At 42.2% G+C, this 19,171-nt stretch overlaps 2 protein-coding genes across 2 annotated transcripts in view; one reads left to right on the top strand and one right to left on the bottom strand.

The window, feature by feature from the left end:
• Positions 1-5,722: 5,722 nt before the first annotated feature.
• LOC308092341 (hatching enzyme 1.2-like) lies at positions 5,723-6,532 on the top strand (the record flags this gene model as incomplete). Its single annotated transcript, XM_080438192.1, has 1 exon — positions 5,723-6,532. One exon carries the CDS (start codon positions 5,723-5,725, stop codon positions 6,530-6,532), a length of 810 nt encoding a protein of 269 aa, XP_080294318.1.
• Positions 6,533-14,388: 7,856 nt separating this feature from the next.
• lingo1a (leucine rich repeat and Ig domain containing 1a) overlaps positions 14,389-19,171 on the bottom strand; it is a 58,766-nt gene continuing 53,983 nt past the window's right edge. The window contains exon 2 of the mRNA XM_080437642.1: positions 14,389-19,165. Within this exon, the coding sequence (XP_080293768.1) occupies positions 17,287-19,152 (1,866 nt within the window). The 5' untranslated portion in view covers positions 19,153-19,165 and the 3' untranslated portion in view covers positions 14,389-17,286. The remainder of the gene's footprint in view (positions 19,166-19,171) is intronic.

Consider the following 19,171-nt stretch of genomic DNA (forward strand, 5'->3'; position numbering starts at 1 on the left):
TTTCTAGTTCTTTTTTTGTTCCTTTTGTTAACTCTTTCACTGCCAAGAGTATTTTCATAAAGTACTCCCCCAGTGCCAGCAATTTGCATTTTGTAATTTTTCATTCAAATAAATTATCTGATTGGTTTTTTAAACCCATAATACAGTTCTACCAGTAGAGAGCAACAAATCGACACATTGATGACCTCGCTGGCTCACTCGCCCCCTCCCAAACAGGCTCACGTCACATCTGGTCATAACCGGATGTTGACATTTTCGACAATCGTTGATCGGGCTAAATTACGATGTGATACACGACTACGATGACTGATCGTCACCCAGACCAAAGAGAGTAGAAGTGGACCTCTCCGTTCGTTTTTTATACCGTGTGAAAAACCGTGACTTTCCCTATTCTGGCCGAAAATGACCGCGGGAAAAAAATGAGAACCGGAAACGGAATCTGCGCCATGAAACCGGAACCCAATGAGTCTGAAGGAGTCAGGAAGCGAAAGTGATCATGAAAAATAATCACTGAATCATTGACTGTGGCTGTTTACCACAGTCAAAAGTAAAAACTCGGGATTTCTCGTGCTGGCAGGGAGGGTACTCGGGAAAAACTCGGGATATCTCGGGGCGTGGCACTGAGAGAGTTAATGTAGTTAAATTTTGTCCTGGTATTAATTTTGAGACAATAATCTCAATGAAGTATTTTATTGTAAAATAGATTCCCGGTCCATTTGAAATGGAGATTAGTTTTGCACTGTGTTTAATTGTTTCTGTTCACCTGGGGACTATAGATGGAAATTATCTAGTTGCTAAATCTGGGACAAAGCAGCTTTTCTCTTTGCTTGAGATTAATGTCTTTTGTACTTGGTCTCTGATACAAACAAACTAAAGAATGAAATGTAATAATGTCCTCAATTTTACACTCCAGTTTTAGCTCTCAATTGCATTATAATAGTCCCCACTGTGCCAGTTCATGCTAACTTGGTCATTCCTGTCATTTGATTAAATACAAAACAGGATAAACACTTGAATGAGAATGTATACAACTGTCTATTGCAGGCCCGTACCTGCGTGCTGGTTCAGAGCAGGATGGTTGCGAAGAACCGTGCATCCGCTGCGGCATGACATTTCACATCTTTTGCAGATCATGTCTGCATGTATCTGATACATTGTATCATGTCAATATCATGGTCAGTAACTTGTCAGTATCATGGTCAGTATGCCTGTGATTCGCATCAATCGCGGGCAACGTCTGGCCGTCGTTTCGTGTAATTCGCCATCATTGGCGTCAAATCATTTGTGTCATTTGTGGGCGATAGCTGTCTTTTCTGCAACGCTTGTCATTCATGTCAATTTGGTTGCATCATTCAAAGGCGACAGCCCGTGCAAATCTGCAAGTAATTTCGTCTTTGCATTGACTTTGCACTGTTCTGGAGAACTGCCGTTCTGACAGATTTCACACAAATTTCACCCACTTCTTTACACCGGTAAACCAGTGATGTGACAATAACATTGATTCTGCACGCCCTTGGGGAATCAGTAATACACATGTGAAGGTGATTGGTTGGATGAGATATGCAAAGGACTGACATACACACACATTTACAAACACACATGCAGTGATTTGTGATATAGACATACATACACAATTATACACACATGCAGTGATTTGTGATATAGATTGATGGCTTTTTCTTTGTATTACAATATACAGCAACTTTTAATAGCTTGCCCCAGCTTGCAAGTTCAGCACAGCCTGGTAGCCAGTATAGCCTAATAGAACGAAGGGAGGATATCTTCAGCTGGGCAGCATCCAATAACTGTTCCCCGGGAGCCGTGGAGACGAGTCTGGGTCAACAGGATAATTTGGGTCCTGGACATACACAGTATCTGCCAAGCAGTGTCCTGGCTAATAAAGACACTTTGCTGGCCTGATATAATCCTGTCAGCATCTCTAGACCTTAACGAATAGCTGTAGCCATTGCAGCTGCTCTTTACGGCATGATTGCACACTTGCTGCTCTTTTGTCCTTGCTAACGAAGCCTCGTGCTGCCTGTCTGTCTTTTCACTTTATCACATGAACAGTACCTAGTTGCCACTATGCCAAGTCCATTTCTTTTTTTGTCACTGATGTTGCTTGAAATAGTTTCGTTTTTATGCCATGGCTGTTGAAGGGCAAGCCATCTAGAAGAACATCCGTATGTCTTTATTTGGGCAAGACTGCCACGCCTTTTTTTGTTTTGTCTCTGTAGGCTGACAGTACATTTGAACATACGGGACATTTATAGTCCTATATCAGACTTTGTCTTTGTGGATGGCAAGTCTCTTTAAAATGTTATAAAAGGAGCAGGAAGATCACATAAACCCTTGCGTTCCTTTGTGGCGTGAGGAAGTATAGGGTTTGAGTGGTGAACTACTAAGATGTGTTGTCAGGATTGGGCATCAAGACAATGGTTTGAATTTGAAATGAGAGATAGTCCTTAGATTTTTGAGACAACAATAGCAGACAACATTGTTTGTTTCGTGGCACATTTATCCAAATACAAGCTGAGGAAGGCTCACTCCGAAACGCGTCTGTGTACCAGAGATGCCTGTGCCATATAATAAATCTAAGGGATTGTAAGTGAGTGCTGGTCATCTTGTGATTCTTATTGAACTTTGTTTGAACCGTGCACCCGGTGAAAGACTGTTGTTTGACGAGCGCTCGCATTTACTTTGCAGTTATATTAATCCTTTATCGAACACTCGTTCGTTTTTGTCCTGTTTGTAAATCCCCATGCCTGCTGAAGGCGATATTGCTTGATCAAACTGTCTGAGAACATTAAGCACACGCTTTAAGGGGATCTACATGACCTTATAATAGACGCTCATCCATCAGGAACAGATCACAACAGGAAGATGACCGGTTGAATAGGATTATCCTCAGTGACTTGAATGGGGCAGTTTCAAACAGGAATGGCAATTTGTCAAGTCTATATTACTCTTTGCTTAAGCCCTGCATTGCATCGCCATGAGGCCAGGTCATCTGTAACCTGAAGTCAGGGAGCTTGCAAGCTTGCAAGTTCAGCACAGCCTGGTAGCCAGTATAGCCTAATAGAACGAAGGGAGGATATCTTCAGCTGGGCAGCATCCAATAACTGTTCCCCGGGAGCCGTGGAGACGAGTCTGGGTCAACAGGATAATTTGGGTCCTGGACATACACAGTATCTGCCAAGCAGTGTCCTGGCTAATAAAGACACTTTGCTGGCCTGATATAATCCTGTCAGCATCTCTAGACCTTAACGAATAGCTGTAGCCATTGCAGCTGCTCTTTACGGCATGATTGCACACTTGCTGCTCTTTTGTCCTTGCTAACGAAGCCTCGTGCTGCCTGTCTGTCTTTTCACTTTATCACATGAACAGTACCTAGTTGCCACTATGCCAAGTCCATTTCTTTTTTTGTCACTGATGTTGCTTGAAATAGTTTCGTTTTTATGCCATGGCTGTTGAAGGGCAAGCCATCTAGAAGAACATCCGTATGTCTTTATTTGGGCAAGACTGCCACGCCTTTTTTTGTTTTGTCTCTGTAGGCTGACAGTACATTTGAACATACGGGACATTAGTCCTCGACATTTACTGTACCCATCCCAACTATTAGGAGCAGTGGGAGCAATTTAGATCTGCTTTTTGAGATACCTAAGCCTGAGAATTTGTCTCTACCCCATTTGGTTCAAGGCATACAGTACCTGTATCCGGTGCTAAAGCTAATGCAGAACAGAGGACACTTCAAGCCAGATCTCTAGCTACCATTTTAAGTGGGTCACTGGCAACCCAGACTAAACTTTGTTAGTTTCTTCATGAATCCTGTCATGCTGGATGACCTTTGTTCTCTTATGACCTCAAGTGTCTGTCTGCCCTACCTACAAAAATGTCCTTGAGCAAGGCTCTCCTTCCCTAAAACCTACAGACTCTGTCCTCGGATGAAACGTTGAATAAAGAACAGAAATAAAAGTGTACAGAAATGATAGTTGTACAGGTGAGACTGACAGTTTGAGTTACAATAAATGTTGCAATACATAATTGTGATGCTGGAGTGAAATGTGGCGGCAGGTAGAGCAGCCAACTGAGAAGATGGACGCTTTACCTTCCCGTTTCGGTCTCAGGCTCCTCCTGGCACTGTGTCCAATGCTCACAACGCATTGCCTTGTAGATCTGCTATTTTCACCTTCTATATGACTATTCATTTAATAGGTGTCTGTCTCCTCACCTATAGTGAACAGTCAAATTCTGTACTAAATCTAATCTACAGCAACATCTCTTATGGGGGTCCCTGGCATAATATATTTTCTTAATGTCTCTTTGTCTTTCCATATTGTAAGTAGTAATATTACTTCACATGATTTCCATTCCATGCCTAATTTATACAAAACCCTTCATTACTGTGTAATCAATCTCATAAGTCTATGCCATTAGTTGCATTCTAGTTACTATAGGCTATCTTATCTCCAAACACGTGGCAAAACACAGCAACCTTATTTACTTAAGGGGCTGGTCGTTGTGTCTGTAAGGTGTTTTGTATTTACAGTGGATTAGGAATTAGAGGATTTAAGGAAGTGTAACATATTCTTAACATTTGAAACAACATAAGAGCTTCCATAGATGGTCACAGGTCAAACAAAACACCTTGCAAGCACAGAGAGGAAGTACTTTTTTCCACAACCTGCAATGTTGTTCTTTTGAGGCTATAGAGAAGCTTGTTTAAGTTACATTCCTGTCAATACGTTTCAAGTTTCAAATGTATTAGAAAACATCATTGCATTACGTTATTGCATACGAATGCTGTCAAATAATTGTAATGGAGTAAAAAGTACCATAATTGCTGCTGAGATGTAGTAGATTAGATGTATAAAGTATCACAAATGGAGGTACCTCAAAATTGTAATTAACTTTAAGTAGAGTATTGTACATGAGTCAATGTAATTAGTTACTTTCCACCACTGCAAAATAATCTATATGTATGCTCCCTTTTCCCTTCTGAAAAAGCCCTGAGCTTTTTGTTTACTATTTCCAATTCTCTTACCATTGTCTGTTACAGTATATCAGATGATACAGTAGGATGGACCTCTCTGTATTTGTATAGTAAGTTATATGTATATCTTTTATACACAGTACATTATAAGGCCATCCTATAAGCTTCCCCCTATCATTGTAGCTCACTCTGCTTTGCCTCTGATAGCTTCCTAATCAAATTCTTTATTGTGCAGAGTACTTCTCTTATTTTGCATCTTTAGCATGGAATGCTAACTTATAATAATATACCTCGACTGCTTTGGTATTATGGTTTCACTTTGTGCATTTAAATCTCTGATTACAGAATCAGAGATTTGTGATGTGACTTACTGTATGATTTGTGTTTTATGTGTGGTGTGGTGTGATGTACTGTACTGTCATTATTATTATCAAAACTTCGGTGTACAAAGCCTCAGAGTCCCATCCACACCCAAGTAGAGATTTTAAACCACTGGGTGAGGTTGCTGTCAGAGATTATCCCTCCCTTGCAATGCTTGCTTGGGCTTCAGTGTGTTGACATTAAGTCTTTGGACAATGGTGGTCCCTGCCCTCTTTGACTGTATAAAAACCCAAGACTGAGACCATTCTAGTCACACTGACCTCTCCAGCCAAGGATCCTCTTCCAGCTTGACCATCTCCATCTGGACATAACACCATCTTCATCCAAGGAAGGAACACCATTTGGACCATGGGTCTGAGTTTCTTCTCTGCTGTCCTGGCTGTTGTGCTGGGTCTCTCTGCAGTCACCACCCAGGTGACTCCCAGTACAGAAGACACCACGACACAAGAACCAAGGTATTTAGACATTACCTCAAGAATCCTAGAGGTGAACAAAGACATTAGCCAAACGTTAATGGAGGGAGATATTGCTGTTCCAAGGAAGAGGAACGCCATGAGGTGCTGGACCGACAGTGACTCCTGCAAATGGCCAAAGTCCTTTAACGGGCTGGTTGAGGTGCCATACTCCATCAGCGATTACTTCTATGTTTCTGAAAAGGCTACGATCGAGGAAGCTATGGAAACCTTTCACATGAACACCTGTATTCGCTTTGTTCCTTACACTGGGCAGACCGATTATCTCAGCATTGAGAGTCAGAGAGGGTGCTGGTCTGATCTGGGTAGAAGTGGTAGAAAGCAGGACTTGTCTCTGTCTGTTTATGGCTGTGTTCACCATGGTATCATTCAGCATGAACTTCTCCATGCCCTGGGCTTCCAACATGAACACACCAGGAGCGACAGAGATGACTACGTGAGGATCAACTGGGAGAACATTTCCGAATTTTCTGCCTACAACTTCCAGAGACAGAACACCAACAACCTGGACACTCCTTATGATTACAGCTCTATCATGCATTATGGAAAGACTGCTTTCAGTACAGTGTACAGAGCAGAGACCATTACTCCCATCCCAGACTCCTCTGTGCAGATCGGACAGAGGGTTGACATGTCCGACATTGACATCCTCAGGATCAACAAGCTTTATGGATGTAATAATTGAAGACCTGAAGGGTTAAAGTTGAGAAAATAAGGATGTGTTGTTTTTCTCAAGAGCCCTCGTGAGTGTTGAATGATGATGATTCATAGTCATATTGTCATAATCATTTTGTTAAAAATCCAATGAAAATACCAATAAAAGCAATTAAAAAAATTTTTTTTCTCTGAAAGGATCATCTGCTGGGATTAATGAAAACAAAAGGTGCACAAATATTGTTTTTATACAGAGTTCTGAATAGAAACAGATACAGGGGGGAAAAACGGAAACATCAAAACTAAACCAAACCACTTCAAACCAAATATTCTGGTTTGAATGTACCAGTCAGTGTCTGCTATTTACACAGTAGTACAGTCCATTAATGATATTACTCCAAAATGATATTTCCTCTATTAAAAGGGTTAGGGTTAAAATACTCAAATGACAGGTTCATTATCTGTAATAATTGCTCAGTTGTGCCTAGTACTGTAACTAAATAGTTAAAAGCCTTTATTTTAACATGTCAATTTAAAATAAGGTCATGCATTGATGCCTGATGTGTTGTATCTGACCTGATCATCATGGACCAATAAGTAAGTATATGTCATGGAGGCTTATTGTCGGTATCAGCAAAGAACGCAGGAGTCTTTCCCCGTTCCAATGCTGCGCTAGATCCTTGGGAGATGGATTGCTGAGGTGGACGCAACACCATCAGCTACTATAGCACTTATTGTACTTCTTGCGGTGTGCTATCCACACGCTGAGTTGGCGGTGCCTGGGATCGAATCCAGAACCTTGTGGTCTAAAGTTGAGTGCTCTACTGACTGCGCTACCCAGACACAATGGACCAATGACTCATGATAATATTGTACCTTTCATTTAATTGGGACACATCTTGCACCTGCAAAAGCCAACACCAATAACAAGTGTTCTATTTGTGTTCACAGAGTTATGTAAACAAAATGCTGAATTCTGAACAGCAGCTGCAGCTACTGTACATGCAGAACCCGAGCTTACTCTGTCTTACTCTACAGAATGCATGCCTCTTTCCAAACAGCACATGAATAATTTTGCCATTAAACAAGTCCTCTGCATTGTGTAAAAACAACACTTCCTCTACCTAAGTTATGCTCTTGCGGGCCGAAAATAGCAGACCTACAAGCTCACAACACGTAGCATCCACTATACGCTTTACTTACTCGAATGACTGCTGGTGTGTAGGCATGGAACATCATATAACCCTATTGAATAAATGCTGTCTGATGACCTTTGCTTGGAAAATAATGAGGTTAGTCAGTGGGCGAGAAATGGCTGTAGCCTTTATAGTCCTATATCAGACTTTGTCTTTGTGGATGGCAAGTCTCTTTAAAATGTTATAAAAGGAGCAGGAAGATCACATAAACCCTTGCGTTCCTTTGTGGCGTGAGGAAGTATAGGGTTTGAGTGGTGAACTACTAAGATGTGTTGTCAGGATTGGGCATCAAGACAATGGTTTGAATTTGAAATGAGAGATAGTCCTTAGATTTTTGAGACAACAATAGCAGACAACATTGTTTGTTTCGTGGCACATTTATCCAAATACAAGCTGAGGAAGGCTCACTCCGAAACGCGTCTGTGTACCAGAGATGCCTGTGCCATATAATAAATCTAAGGGATTGTAAGTGAGTGCTGGTCATCTTGTGATTCTTATTGAACTTTGTTTGAACCGTGCACCCGGTGAAAGACTGTTGTTTGACGAGCGCTCGCATTTACTTTGCAGTTATATTAATCCTTTATCGAACACTCGTTCGTTTTTGTCCTGTTTGTAAATCCCCATGCCTGCTGAAGGCGATATTGCTTGATCAAACTGTCTGAGAACATTAAGCACACGCTTTAAGGGGATCTACATGACCTTATAATAGACGCTCATCCATCAGGAACAGATCACAACAGGAAGATGACCGGTTGAATAGGATTATCCTCAGTGACTTGAATGGGGCAGTTTCAAACAGGAATGGCAATTTGTCAAGTCTATATTACTCTTTGCTTAAGCCCTGCATTGCATCGCCATGAGGCCAGGTCATCTGTAACCTGAAGTCAGGGAAAACGGTTTCATCTGTATTAGCTTTAAGTGCTAAAGGAGGTATTTTTTCCCTGGAAATCACCACCTCAGAATCCATGGTAGAGCATTAGGGGTATGTCTGTTCTGATGCTGTGTGTAGACACAGCATCCTCTTCAGGCTAAATGATGCGTGGAAATGACTCTCCTCTGTACAGCGATAAGCCTGGTTTTATGATAGCGAGGATGGTGGTGATACATTCCAAACAACCACAATGCCACACTGGGGTCAAACATGATAAGCTCCATCCCTCTGGGACACAGAGCTACAAACATCAAACAAGATTTCATGGTGTCAAATGTGGAGGTGTAATATTGATACGCTCTGAGTGGGTCGACACAGAATGAGCAGAGATTAAAGTTAAGACAACTACTTTTTTTCTGTTTGTTAACACACTTGAACCCTACCACCCCTATTCTGGGGGGGGGGGGGGGGAGAGATTTGGTGTAGAGGGGGAAAAAAGAGTGGACCAAGTACAGAGCCAAATTAGGTAAAGATAATAGGGTTTGAACCCAAAGACAATTATTGTCTATTTAATTCCTGCATTTTTCTGAGTTTTCACTTCTTTTTACTTAGGCTACTTTTTTCCCCCAATATCTTCTACTTTAAATTTTCCATGAAATCCCACTAAAAGAGTGTTGATTGTCATGGTCTCTTCACATCATTATGTAATTTGACTGCAGTTTTTAACAGTAGGTTACAACAGTAGGCGAATACTGTATATCAGTACATGTCAATCCAAACATAGATTCCTCTAAAAGTCTAAAAACTCACATAGTTGTCACTGAGAACCTGCTTGTATACAATACAAAATGTTTTTCTGAATAAAGGGTTTGATCTAAGAATCTATTGTGTCATCTCAGGAAGGAATCATTTTGCCAGCGTAACAGATGACCAGCCAAGTAACCACAAGGGTCTGAAAATAATAAAATTGAAACCTACCTAGAAGATTATTTTCTCACAATCAGCTTCATTTAATCAGCTTCATGGTACAGGGTCAAGCAAATTAACTGCTGACACACCGTCAATGGTGTGTGTAAGTGTTGTCCAATCATTATCAGCCATAGAGAACTGAGAGTGTACAGGTTTTCACTCCAACCATAAACAATACACAAACTGATTTCACTACACTAATGAGTTTCCCTCTGTGGCTGAAGGTGTGCTAATTAGTGAAATCAGCTGATGTAGTTTGGGGTTGGAATGAAAACCTCATATGCTCAGCTGGCAAGGATATGTAAATGAGGAGAGGAGGACAGATATGTTCACTTTCTTGGCCCGGCAATTCCAGCTGGCACATTGGTCAGGCGCTGGGAGGCAAACTTTAGGGGATTAAGAGCGTCTGCTAAATACTTAAATTGTAAATTGTAAACTGGAGCTGGATGTTTGATGGAATGCATTGTCGGTCAATGAGAGTCGGGCGGACAAGCTTATAAATAAACAATGTTATGTAATGATTGTGACCTTTGTAAGATAATGAAGACACATCACACTTTGCTTTCTGGTCTCTTGTTTTTCGATGGGCACACTATATACGTCATTGCTGTAAGGCAGAAACCTTGTATCTCCATAATATGGATAGAAGGTTTAGATTTTTTTTGAAAAAAGAAAACATAACAAGTTGAAATATTATTTCAACTTTTTATGATTTATTTTTTCATAAATTAATGGCGTATTTCATCATACAAGAGTGTTGCACAAAAATAGTGAAAATAGCAGATCTACAAACTGCGACGTGTCAATGGAGTCTCTATGGAATCTATGGCATCTCTATGGAGTCTCTATGGAGCATGCTATGGCATAAAACTTTTATTCCCTCCTTCTTGTTCATTACATTTCCTTGGTCCAAGTTACAAAAAGACTTAACAAGTGAATCACTCATGTAGTATTATTATTTTCTTATTTACAGTATTCCAGTAGACCATCGTTTTCAGTCCCAAAACAAGTTGAACCCAACATGCTGTTTTGTGCTCAGAAATGACCAAATCTGAGCTTAAATATAACATTAACCACTTAAACCGAAAGTAGATGATCTATTCTACAAGCTCACAACACGTCGTTTTGCGACACATTATGAGCTTCTAAATCTGATAGCTTTGCTTAAAGTTAGCTTATTTCCACAAAATGTTCGCCTAGAATATGGACGCTAAGGTTCATGTGGTTATTAACTGATAATATATGAAAAGATAGTGCACGCACATCCGCTGCAGTGCCCAGACGTCGCACAAACACTTCAACATAAAAGAAGAATAAAGTCCACAGTACACACTAGTCTATCTATATCAGGAACACAAACTCCTGATGAAGATCTGTTAATCCATACGTCGACAGCGCAATAAAACACAGTGGCGCATTTCTAACCAGTGTGTGGACTTTATTTTTCTTTTAACAATAAATAATAATGTACAGTACTCTCTATGCAGTATAGTGATGGGTAATTGAAAGAATATACAGAATGCGCAGCATACATACTGTATGAACAAGCTTCACAGGGCTGTGTATACAGTACTGGGTCTGACACTGCTGCATATAAGCGCCTTTGATATGGTAATATCCTATTCAGAGCGATAGCTCACAAGCCTCGAGTTTCTCAGAGAGTCAACCGTCTAAAGACATCACTTTTTTCTTTGTTTATCTCTGGAATCTGATACAGTATTTTAAGTGTTATGGCAACGTATACTGTAGCTCAAATTCCCATAGGTCCTTATTTTGCCTCTAACATTTAGTAAGTTTCAAATACATGCACTACATTCTCACATGAAATAGCACTTGGGTTTTGTTATTGTAGGCTACAGTATATTGTGGATTAGTTAATGCCTGCCTATTCTCACTTCCCTCCAGTTGCAGTTGGTTCCAAAGCCCTTGGTAATGTTGGATGACCGTGAACACAAGACATGTAAAGTCTGAGTTAAACTTTTTGTACGACAGTGCCATGCAAATGCGCTCCTTCTGCCACAAATGTGGCCACAATGTATAACTGCCACAATGTATAACTGTCAATGCGTGAGAGATTGCAGCCTCCATCTCTGCATCTACAGTACATGGATCCCGCCAGTGCCTTATGTCTATGTCACATGATTTGAAAAGAATCTGTCTAGAAATAAAGAAAAACTATAGGTCTGTATATGCACAGGAAAGTCGATTGCCCACAGTATTTTATCCTTAGAGAAAAAGTCGCATTTGTATTTTTACGCTCAGTGGAGGAGAGGACACTTGGCCGTTGCCTGGTGTCTGAATTAATCAACCCCCACGACCTTGAGATCATGCTCACATCCAATAACAGCACAAAAACAACAGATTTTCCATCAGTCCCCGAGCAAGCCTCTGGGGCCTGCACGACTAGCTTCTCTCCCTCTCTCGCTCTCCCTCTCTCTCTCCAACAATTTTCTGTTCTGCCTTCTCAAGTCTGAAGATAAATGGGTCTGCTTTGATACAGCTTGATAAGAAACGAGAAGAAGAATAAAAAAAAGTCCCCATGGAATTATGAGCAAGGCATGTGTAGGGGTGTGGAATAGAGAGGAACGTGACCAGAGCTAAATGTAGAGGCGAGGCTTGACGTATGGAAGTATACCATGCTAGACACTTTGCCACATCAATTACCCGTCACCTTCTAAAATGGAAGGGTAGATCCATTTACTCTCCTTTTCACCAAGACACAGATTGTGGTGTCGTAACTGGGGTGTCAGTGGACACAGAATCAAGTGGATTCAAACTACACTCTCCCCCTCGTCATTGGATTTACATTTCAGGCATTTTAGTTTATGCTTTTTTCCAGAGCAACCTAGAGCAGGGTCAGGGTTCAACAAAATGTCCTCGAAACATTGTCCCTTGAATGGATTTTTACACTCTCAGAGTTACACTCATACTGTGACTTGGTAGGTAGAGAATAGTCTCTTTGAACCCCCTGCTGTGTCACTGGTACCAGTCCTCTAAATGCAGTGTTTCCCAAACAGAGATCATTTTTTATGGGTCACAAGTAAATATCCTATTTTCTTGTTTGTTTGTATCCTTTCTTCACCCGATAAAAATGTGCACAATAAAACAAATATATGTATATGATTTATTTTTTTTACAAATATGTTTTTTCTAAAATAGTGAAAGATCCACAAGCTTGAGCTTGTAGATCTGCTATTTTCACTATTATTGAAATATGGCTTCAGTAATTAATTCATAATGTACTTTTGTACGTTTGGGTCCCAGGGAGAAACCAAATTCATCTTTTGGGTCTTGAGTTGAAACGTTTGGGAACCACTGCTCTAATGTGCTGAGAGCCTGGGTGGCTGTATAGGTGTGACATGAAAAGATGGTTTACATTTTTATTTTACAAATGGTTAACTAATTGCTTCACAGTGTCTCACATTTTATGATTAGCAATATGAAATGTAAATGAATCACCCCCCTCACCACCATATTTCTGTAACGTTTGGTCCTTGATCCTTCACTAATGTTGGTTAATTAGCAGAAATCACAACGAGTGGACTTGAATTCCCATGTAAACAAGCAATTAGTAGTAAAAAAAAGAAAATTATGGGAATGGGATTTAAATTACCTCGCTGCCTCCGGCAGCCTCTTCTTAATTAGCTGCTAAATTAATGGAATAAACCTAGAAATAGTTGGTTTGTTTCTTTTACTTTTGCCAGAGGAGTGATACTGTCATATGAAAACGGAGCACAATCATTACGTTCAGTGTTTAAAAGAGAAACATTCCACCTTGTTGGAGGAGTTACAGCCCGTTCTTGCTACCTGATATTTCCCCCCCCTGTAAAGGATGACTGTATAGAGACAACATACAGGATTAAATATTGTCAGGGAGGTAGCAGTATGTAGTTGTGTTCAACGTATGTTCAGGAGTAGAGACCACCCTCTGCTTATCTCGGCCACTCGGCCAATGCACGTTGCAATCACCACAGCATAAATACACCTGCGATTGTTCACTCACCTGTTCGTTTCTGCTTAACGTAGATTCTGAATGTCCTCCTCCTCAACAACCAACTCCTTCCTCCTCAATTCTCGCTCTTCTTCCTTCCGTCTTTTTCTATTCTCTAGGAGCCCTGGGGCAGGGCATTGTTGGAGTAGAGGTGACAGACCGCTCCCCAGTAGAGCAACCGTGGTCGTCGGCTCCACGAGACTACACCCCCACCCTGCGTCTCGCCCTACCTTGGGCTCCCCATTCAATCCACATCCATCTAATTTCTTCAATAAATGTGTTTAACTTAAGCAGAGGTGTGGTCTCTTACTAGTGAAATGTATGGTTGCAGACAAGAAAAAGCATATCTCTAACATGTGTCACACATGTCATAATTATGTTCATGGTCGGGCATGGATTGAGAGGTGCACTCAGTGTTGATCTGAAAACAGATTAATCTGCAAAACAAGTGTTCAGAGTTGGGGAAAAGGTGCATAACATAACTGAATTTGAGGTTAAATGTGAACACTAGGGAGCGGCAATTGTCATCCCCTGAGACCGCAAATGACGCCCCTGAGAGGTAGAGGTTCTGTTCTGAACAGAACCTCGTTCATTATCACTCTTACAACAGGTGGTCGTGTCCCTTGTTACCATCTGTAATCATTTGGTTAGGGAAAGACTGCATTGGTCATTGTGAAACTTAAAAATGAAAGATGGGACTTAGCATGTGTTTAAAAAACTCCATAGATTGTTTAATACAACATACCATATTCTCAACAATTCAACATCAACAAAATGTTTTGTTAATTAAAAAAAAGAAAATCTGCATATTACCTTTATTGCACAGAACAATTTGAATGTTATTTTTTTCCATAGATTTATCTCTTTTTTTTATGTTAATATCTTTTTTTTTTGTAAAAAGTTGGCTTGGACTACATGTTTCGACATAGTCCAGGGGTCAAGAAAAAAAAAAGCAACAAGATAAATGAAATGAAAATCCCATTTGTCATCGGGGGCTGAGAAAACGGGGGTTGGGGGGCGGGCGGGGCTTTGAGTACAGTAGCCACACTTTGAGAACTGAGAGAGAGAGCCTTCGTAATCAGCAAAGGGGGGGGGGGGGGCAGAGGTGGGGAAGGTGTGGGGACGGGGGGGCTACTGAAGAGCTCTGTATCCACTGCTGGAGTTTATTCTTTTTTTTCTGTTTCATTCCTTTCTGGAAGGGAATTAAACAACACAAGCTGTGCAAGATATCTCCATTCACCAGTGAATCCATCTGTGTGTGTGTCTCTCTCTCTCTGTCTCTCGCTCTCTCTCTCTCTCTCTCTCTCTCTCTCTCTCTCTGACCATCTGCAGATTCAGTCCCGTAGACTTCCAAACCTCATTACGGCCTGGTTGCTTCTGTAACGTCAGCCGCCGTAAATAACTTTTAGCCAGTTTAGTTTTTTCTCGTAATCTTCGCCACACACTCATATCCAGAGACCCAGCTGTCCGCTTTGTGTGGACTAGTTGAAAACCTCATGGTTTATATCCAGAGCTTTAAAACAATGCCATTTGTAGAGCGCATTATTTGGCAGTTCTCTCGTGTCCTTCATTGACACCGCACATGTTTTAGAGGGGGAGACAGGGGAAATATTGTTCCGGTAAATATTTCCCTGGCTTTGGTGGGGGTAAGTAGCCATGATGCTATGAACAATTTATCAATATCATTAAACAATTGTACAGAAAAATAAAAATAAAACAAAAATCGACAACCACCAACAACGCTGGATTGAAAGAAAACATCAAACAGGTTGAGGAGCACATTATTATGATCTGAACAAGCTTTTAATGACCCCACAAACATGTGAAGCACTGAATTATACCATTAAATAGTAACCTATGAAACCATTTGAAAAGGCCTGGGCTAAGCAGAAATGAAGAGTGAGAGTGCACGTGCCAAGTATTGTGTATCATGTCAGTTACAGTACATTTGATACAGTGGTAGATATTACAGATGTCCCACTGCAAACAAAAATCCTTATGCTTCCTGACAACGTCCGATTGCGGTATTGAGAGCAAAACTTGATTTTTCAAAACAATCTAGTGACACCAATAAGGAACAGTACTGTAGTTCAGCCAGCATGCACTAAATCTGGGACTCATACAATGACTCCATCTGTTCTTGGCATGGAGCAAAAATCTATTCCCGCTCCATCGTCCTCTGGACTGAGGAAGTAAATTGTCTTGACTTATGAAACTTAAACGTGCATGAAGCTGAATCTGTCAGTAGATATTGGGCTACAGTACATGTCAAGTCAGAAAACAAGTAAAGTCAAATTGTATAGTATCTATTGTCTGCTTTATTTACATAGACATGTGTTTGGTCTCCAGAAATAAATGTATTGATACGGATATCAGTATTTGAAAATGTACTAATCAAAATCAAATACAGAAAAGCCATGTGTAATAAGTATGTCAAAGCAATGGAGCTGTATAATGTTTTAACTGTGGGTAATCTAGCTGAGATGTTGAGCTTTCTGATGTGATGGGAGTGGGTGTCCATGAGATAACTGTGATGACACATCTACGCTCAACCACCTGCCTATCCGACCATCATCCATTCAGATATGTGCGTAGAGTAGGTGATCATTATATTGTAATAGCACAGATGGTAGTTACATGGAGCCATGTACAGTAGTACAATAATTAGATCAGCTTTGTGCTTAGTATCGCAAATACTCAAGAGTTTACCATTTGGAATTGGAATAGTGTAAACCAGGTACAATGGGGCCATGTACACTAGTACATGAATTAGATCAGCTTTGTGCTTAGTATCTCAAATACTCAAGAGTTTAGCATTTGGAATTGGAATCAGTAGAGTAAACCAGGTATTGGGGCAACTTTCCTATGTTGCAGTGATTAATATTCCTTCTTGGTCATTATATGGATTTCCATTTGTCAGTTTGACATTTAAACTGAACTGACCTATCAATGATACATTATTTACTGTATGTCCTCCATTCTATTCAATGATCTGATCTGGTTCAAATCATTTGGAATAAAATACAGTATTTATTCGGTACGTTACGATATCTCGTGTTACACAGACAAAATGATTGAAAATAATTGTTTTTTAAAGACTGTTAAGCTGTGCATGTAACATACTGTATGGTACATCACAATATCATCAAACAGATGTGTCTCACTCCCAATTTAAATGAAAGGCATGTACAAAAGTTACCACAAACACTGCCTGAATGTGCTCTCCAACCTATAGAAATCTCTTTCTTATCTTTTAAATACAAACGTTACCTATGCTGGGAAATGTATAAAAAAAAGAAAATCAATAGCATTAAAAAATTGAAAATAATAGAAAACACAGACAAAATACAGAGACAGCAATGGCCAAAACATGATCGCCCTCTTACATTCTGGCTGTTAGGAACAGAGAAGTGTTTGCATCATTATGTAACCTTTCCCCCAAATAAATCCACAGGAAAACAACAAAACCCACTTTCGAACAACAGTGCCCCCCACGGGCCTTAGTAGAAACTGCCATTGCACTGTTCGCATCCACTGTGCTTTTTTTTCAAAATCTCCCTCATATCCCCAGTGCTTCAGTCAGGAAGAAAAAACAGATAACTACCATTACCAGACCAGGGATCCACAGGTTTGTAAGAGAGAGAGAGGAAAACAATGTGTCTTTATAATTCTCCATTCGTCTTTTTTTTCTTTCTTCTTCTTCTTTTTTCAAATGTTTCAAAAGTAGCATGTCAAATCCCAGCGGGAGGGATTTCCCCTTAAATCATTTTCATGTTAAACTTACGTGGAGCATCTGCCGTGGTGCTGCTCACGCCGGCATCCGACTTGCGTGGCACATACTCAATCTCAATGTTGTGCTTGGTGTTGCCCTTCCCTCTGCTCCAGAGGAAGAGCAGCACCAGGCAGAACAGAACCACTCCCAGGAAGGAGATGAAGCCCATGGTCGTGGCGATGATCAGTGTCTTGATGTCGAACGGGAACGGGGCGTTGGCCCGCGTGCCGTTTCCGCTGGTCCCTCCGATTCCGTTCTCCGACGGCTGGTTGGAGATGAAGGCAAAAGTCTTGTTGTTAGGTTGGTGTGGCCAATCGGGGGAGTAGCTGTGGACATGTAGGTGTGCCAGGGCGGTGTCATTGCCGCCGGCGTTGCTGGCGACACACGCGTACGTGCCGTTGTCCTGGATCTGGGCGTAGCGGACCTCCAGCGTGCCGTCGGGCAACACTGAGACGCGGCCGATGGTCTTGGACGTGATGTACTTCTTCTGCGGTGACAGCCACATAATCACGGGTGCCGGGTCGCCGTCTGCCTGGCAGGAGAAGTGAACGATCGCCCCTTCATCCACAAACTTCTGCTGGGCCTTGCGGTCACGTATCCGTGACTTGCGGCAGGTGAAGTAGTTAGGCTGCAGAATGTCCGGGAAGTCCTTGAACTCCTTCCCCTGGACAAACTCTGGTGAGGCGCATGTGGGCTGCTGCCGGTTGAAGTTGAGCCTCCAGCGCCGTCGGAATACCCACAGCATGCGGCAGTCGCAGGCCAGCGGGTTGTCGTACAGCGCCAGTGTCTCCAGGTTCCCCACCGAGTGGAAGGCTGACTCCTCCAGGGTGCTGAGAGTGTTACCCGACACGTTGAGGATCTTCAGGTAGTTCAAGCCACGGAAGGAGTACGGCTCGATCATAGCGAGCCTCCCCCCCACCAGGTGAAACTCCTGCAGACGGAGGAGGTCGTGGAGCTTATTCCCCTCAATAGTGTGGATGGGGTTATAGGAGAGATTGAGAAAGCGCAGGTAGACCAGGTGCCGCAGGGCCACGTAAGGGATGGTGGTGAGGTTGCTGTTGGCCACGGTGAGCGACGTCAGGTTTAATCCATACAGACAGTTGGGGGTCATGGTATCCAGGTAAGGCCAGTTGGCAATCTCCAGCACCTTAAGTCGGTACAGCCTCTTGAAGGAGTAGTCCCGCACTACGTTGATGTTGAGGTGCCTCAGCCTCAGGGTGACCAGGCTGTGGAGGTGGGCGAAGGCCTCCGTGGGTACCTGGGACAGGTTGCACTTCTCCAGGCTCAGGTGCTCCAGGCTGCTCAGGCCGTGGAAGGCCCGGTGGGAGATGAAGACCAGGTCGTTGTCACCCACCTCCAGCGAGCGCAGGCTGTACAGGTCCTGGAACATGTAGTCCAGCAGGATGACGATCTTATTCTCGCTGATGTCCAGCCGTGTCAGGTTGCTCAGCCCCGTAAAGACGCCCAGCGGGATAAGCTTAAGCTTGTTGCTCCGCAGGCCCAGTGCGCGCAGGCCATACAAGTTATTGAAGGCCCCGGGCTCGATGCTGGAGATGGTGTTCTCGTTAAGCTCCAGCTCCTCCAGGTTCGGAAACGCCGCAAACTCATCAGGGTTGATAGTGCGGATCCGATTCTTACTCAGGTCCAGGACGCGGGTCTCTGCTGGGATGCCCTCGGGCACAGACATGAGCTTCTTGCGGTGGCACAGCACAGATCGCTCCTGGACATTACAGTCGCAGCGGGATGGGCAACCCGTGGCCGAGCTTGACAGCACGGAACCCAGCATCAGAATGAGGATGGGCTGCCAGCACGCCACTAAGAAGCTGTGCCCGTTCGCTTCCCCAGACACCATCTTCAACGGTTACCTGCGG

This window comes from Gymnoscopelus braueri (assembly GCF_963280865.1).
Source record: "Gymnoscopelus braueri genome assembly, chromosome: 9".
In the NCBI taxonomy this organism is placed as follows: domain Eukaryota; kingdom Metazoa; phylum Chordata; class Actinopteri; order Myctophiformes; family Myctophidae; genus Gymnoscopelus; species Gymnoscopelus braueri.